General features: G+C 22.3%; 1 protein-coding gene across 1 annotated transcript; it reads right to left on the reverse strand.

The window, feature by feature from the left end:
* Positions 1-440: 440 nt before the first annotated feature.
* Positions 441-1,417, reverse strand: PCYB_002140 (hypothetical protein; the record flags this gene model as incomplete). Its single annotated transcript, XM_004227635.1, has 2 exons — positions 441-836; positions 974-1,417. 2 exons carry the CDS (start codon positions 1,415-1,417, stop codon positions 441-443), a joined length of 840 nt encoding a protein of 279 aa, XP_004227683.1.
* Between the last annotated feature and the right edge of the window lie 3,142 nt (positions 1,418-4,559).

The raw sequence follows: 4,559 nt of genomic DNA on the forward strand, positions 1-4,559 counted from the left end.
CCTTAATTATCAATTCAGGCTGTTCTTGTGGTGTCACAGTTACTGATTCGGCTAACAATTCAGGTTGTGCTTGTGATTTTTCAGTCATTAATTTAGATTGTTCTTGGGATTTTTCAGTCATTAATTTAACTAAGCGATCAAGAGTAGCTACATCATATACTTTTTGTGACTGTTCAACGGATAGTTTACTACTGCAACCAAATTTTATTAAAAGATTGTTGGGATCATAATTTTTATCACAATTAAAATAATATGAACAATTGTTATTATAATGCTTTTCTTTATAATAATATTCACAGCAATTCTTTATATACTTCTTATATAAGTCATAAATATGAGAAATATATTTACAATAATTTAATTTTTCACTAGTAATCTTAGTAATTTTATTATCAATATCATTGTAAATTTTAAAAAATCATGAAGTTCTTTCATTTCCTTTAATTCTTCAAAACTATAATCATGGTAATAAATAAAGAAACAATGTTTTTTTTCAATGTTTCATTAATACGATACCCAACGTCTAGAAGTTTATGGACAAAGGTTATGTTGCCAACACTTTTTGAAGTAGAACTATGAATTTTCCTCATCTCGTCGTATATCCAATGAGTTAAATATTCACAATTATTTCTTATATCATCGTTGTTCTCTGCGGTTTCTGCGGGTTTATAAATTAAATTTCTTGCTAATCTTTTACAAAGTTCATTTATTCCAGGATAATCCCTTTCCAGAGGTAAAATTTCAGTACAGAAATTGCAATATTTATCAATTTCTCCATCTTTATTAAAATATTCATATTTTTTTTTGAATATTGATAATTCTTCAATGTCATTTTCCTGTAATATATTAGAAAATGCAAATTATATAATGCTTATATATTTTCTGTTATAAAAAGCTTTTTTTTATTAGGTTTTAATAGTTATGAAATATATTCATTAATACGTAATAACACGAGTGTGGTAAAACTTTATACATTAGGTGCTTCTTTAGGTTTTTCATTGAATTGACAAAAATCATTATCTTTTGTTTGAAAAACTAAATGCAAGCACATGTCCGAACATTTAGTTTTTAAGTAAGACAGCTCACAATTAATTTTTTGCCGAAAATACAGTATTTCGTCATTGTATATTTGTGCAGTATTGCTTTTTTCCATATCTAAATACAACTCAAAGATTTTTTTAATAAAACTACAGTATTTTATATTATCCGAATGGTCTACATTGTTTAATTTAATTTTTATACTATCATAGTGCTCTAAAAATTCATATAACTTTTTCTTCTTGTTAAATTCATTTGGAGCAACCTTAAAATTCTTGTGCCAACAGTAATTGTATCCTTTTTTTCTGTTTCGATTAATCACATCCCAAGCAGCGTATATATATTGAATAGTTTTATAATTATAACTATTTTTTACCATTTTTTCATGTAACCAATAGTTTAAATAATCACAATAATTTATCTCATTACATCCTGCTTCAAAATGTATCAACAAATAATCCCAATTTTCTAATATTTCTATAAGACAATTACAAAGATTTTTAGCCTTCACATCATTAGGAAATTTACTATTTGTAAAAATGTTGCAAATACAGGATGACATACTACCATGCGTATAACATCCATTTAATTCTTCATAAAATTTATTTAAGGGTATAATCTTAAAAATTTGACTCTAATAATTAAAAGGGAAATATAATGATATATATAAAAAGAAGCATTCAAAAAAATAGTTGTATGATGTTTCAACAACAATAAAAAATTCAATTAAAATGAAAGATAGATTTATTTTAATATGAAAATTATCTATACATCTTCATATAATTCAGTAAAAACTGTATCCTTTGTAACACCTACATCTTCTACTTTTTCATATATCACAGATGAGTCTACATGCTCACATTTATCTTTAAATGAATATATCAAATCATCATTAACATTCATTTTGATGTATTCATTAAACTCTTTACAATACGCACTATTATTTTTACAACTACACTCAATGTCCCTTTTGAATATATATTCGAATACTCTCCTTTAATAAATTTAAATTTATACACATTACACATTTTTTCATGCGTAATAACCTTCTAATATAAACTCTTCATAAAATATCATATAATCATATAACTGTTTTATCTCTTTAATTTCCTTTAATTTTATTGGAAAAAAATCACATGGACAATCATTACTTTTAAATACATATTTTTTAAATTCATCCCACTTAACCAAAAAAGTATTAATATCAAGGGCCTTAACGTCATCTGATAATATTCTATCATAAAACCAGAACTTCAAAAATGCACATATCTTATCTTTATTTTCCTGTATATTATTAAAATATTCTGTATTTTTTGATAATCTAAATAAATTATTCAAAAGTTTTTTATAAATTCCTTCCTTATATACTTTGGGAATATTTTCAAGTTTTTCGAAAGAATGAAAAGCACTGTCTGAATTAGTATCTTCATTAAATTTCTCATAAAATTTAAATAATTTAGAATTCTTTAATTTAGAATACTATATATAAAAAACAAAATAAAAATGAGTATATTTATTATGGGATCTTAGCAAGATGGAATTTTTTATTGTGCTATGAATAATATGACATATAAATAATTTCTTAATGATGATTAAAAAATTACATAGTGAAAATTTACAATTTGATCTTTTGCTAAATTATCAAGAGAACGGTAACTTCCATTTTCACTCTTGTTAGATAACATTTTGGACAATTATCTAAATATATATTTAAAAAACACTAAATATTCCAAAGATGCATTGTGTAATGCATTATATTAAATAATAAGTCTAAATAAATTTTTCTTAATTAAAAATGTTATATGATAATCGTTTATATATAAATAGTATGATTAATATAAATATTTCTAATTATGAAAAGAAATTGATTAACGTTTGTGCTTCTATGTTTTAAGTGAAATTCAATACTTTCTAGTAAAATAATATTTTATATCATATTCATATATATTTTTGTAACGTAATTCTATTAATAATTAAGATAGATAAACAAATTATATGTAAATCAAATGTATATACGAGTTGTAATATTAATGAAATTTTCATTTATTAATATATTTTATATAAATTCGCGTCATTGTAAAAATAAGCATTTAGTTTTTTAAAAACATCCTTATCTGCCTACTTATTGGAAAAATATGGATAACATAAACATTTTTTTGACCTTAAGGTTAACAGTTGCTTATATAGTAAAAATTAAAGCATATATAAAAGGAAAATCAGTATTTAATACAAAAAATTAATAATTTAATGGTAAATATATTATTGCACAACTTTCATTTTAAACGTAGTTTAAATATAATAGCACATAAAATAACAGATGATAACACAATCTACATTTCTGTTCTTTCTAACTATTAGAAATAAGATGCTATTTTTTCATTCAGTGATATAATTGCAATTATTTAGCATATATGCGTATTAATATGAATATCATAATACATGTTTTTATAAAATGAATTATATAATAAATTATTTCTAATTAAGCAAATTACACTTAATAATTTTAATGTTTAAACAAATAATATGATGATACTTTTAATTTTCTAGAATAGCTAAAAATGTAATTATCTATAAGGTGAACTAATGTTATATATATATTAAATACCGAAAAAATAAATTGTAGCCATTTTTTTAATATTTAGATGATACTAAAATGTATACAAATAATGATACTGACATAATCTTTACTATATTTTTTAATACTTTATTTTTCGTTTGTTTACATTGTCCATACTATAATACAACATAATATTGCTATTTTTTGTGGGGTAATATAAGTAAAATATTAAGATTAATTCTTTTATTTTTTTTGAACACATTTTTTTATGAATATTTTATGACCTCTTTTACTCTTAATATTTACAATAGAAGCTGATTATCCTTTAACTGATTTAGTATTATTAGTGAAAACTATTATATTATTTTTGATAACAAATTGGGAAATCTCAAAAGTGAGAAGTTATAATCATTTGTTGCTTCGAATGAATGCTTGTTCTTTTATTACTTTTATGAAATAAAGTAAAATATTCATTTTCTTTTGTGAATAATTCTTGAATTAGCCTTTCTCTTAAAATGTAACATTGCTATGCAAAAAATGAGCATATGTATAGAATTAAGTGATAACCCAATTTTTTCAGGTATATTTTTCTGACCTTTGGAAAATTAATTTTATACTAATACGCATTTTAAATATTATAAAATACAACGCGAACACAAATAACATGTTTTTATGATTATAAAATTTTTTACGCATTCCATTTATTATTAACCCCTGCCTCATTTTATTTCACTTTAATTAACATAATAATTATAAATGATTTTTGAAACATAGCAAAAATTTTTCATATTATTTGAAGAATTTGTTATTACTAATAAAAATACTCTGTGTGTTATTTTTTTCTGTGGACTACTGTTTAATAAGACACTAAAAATAATTACACTTAGGATGTACAAATGCATTCAATAAGAAGTTGTTAACATCATTTTATGTATAAAACAATGCTTCAATATTGCACATTTTA

This window comes from Plasmodium cynomolgi, assembly GCF_000321355.1.
Source record: "Plasmodium cynomolgi strain B DNA, scaffold: 0084, whole genome shotgun sequence".
NCBI classification, from domain to species: domain Eukaryota; phylum Apicomplexa; class Aconoidasida; order Haemosporida; family Plasmodiidae; genus Plasmodium; species Plasmodium cynomolgi.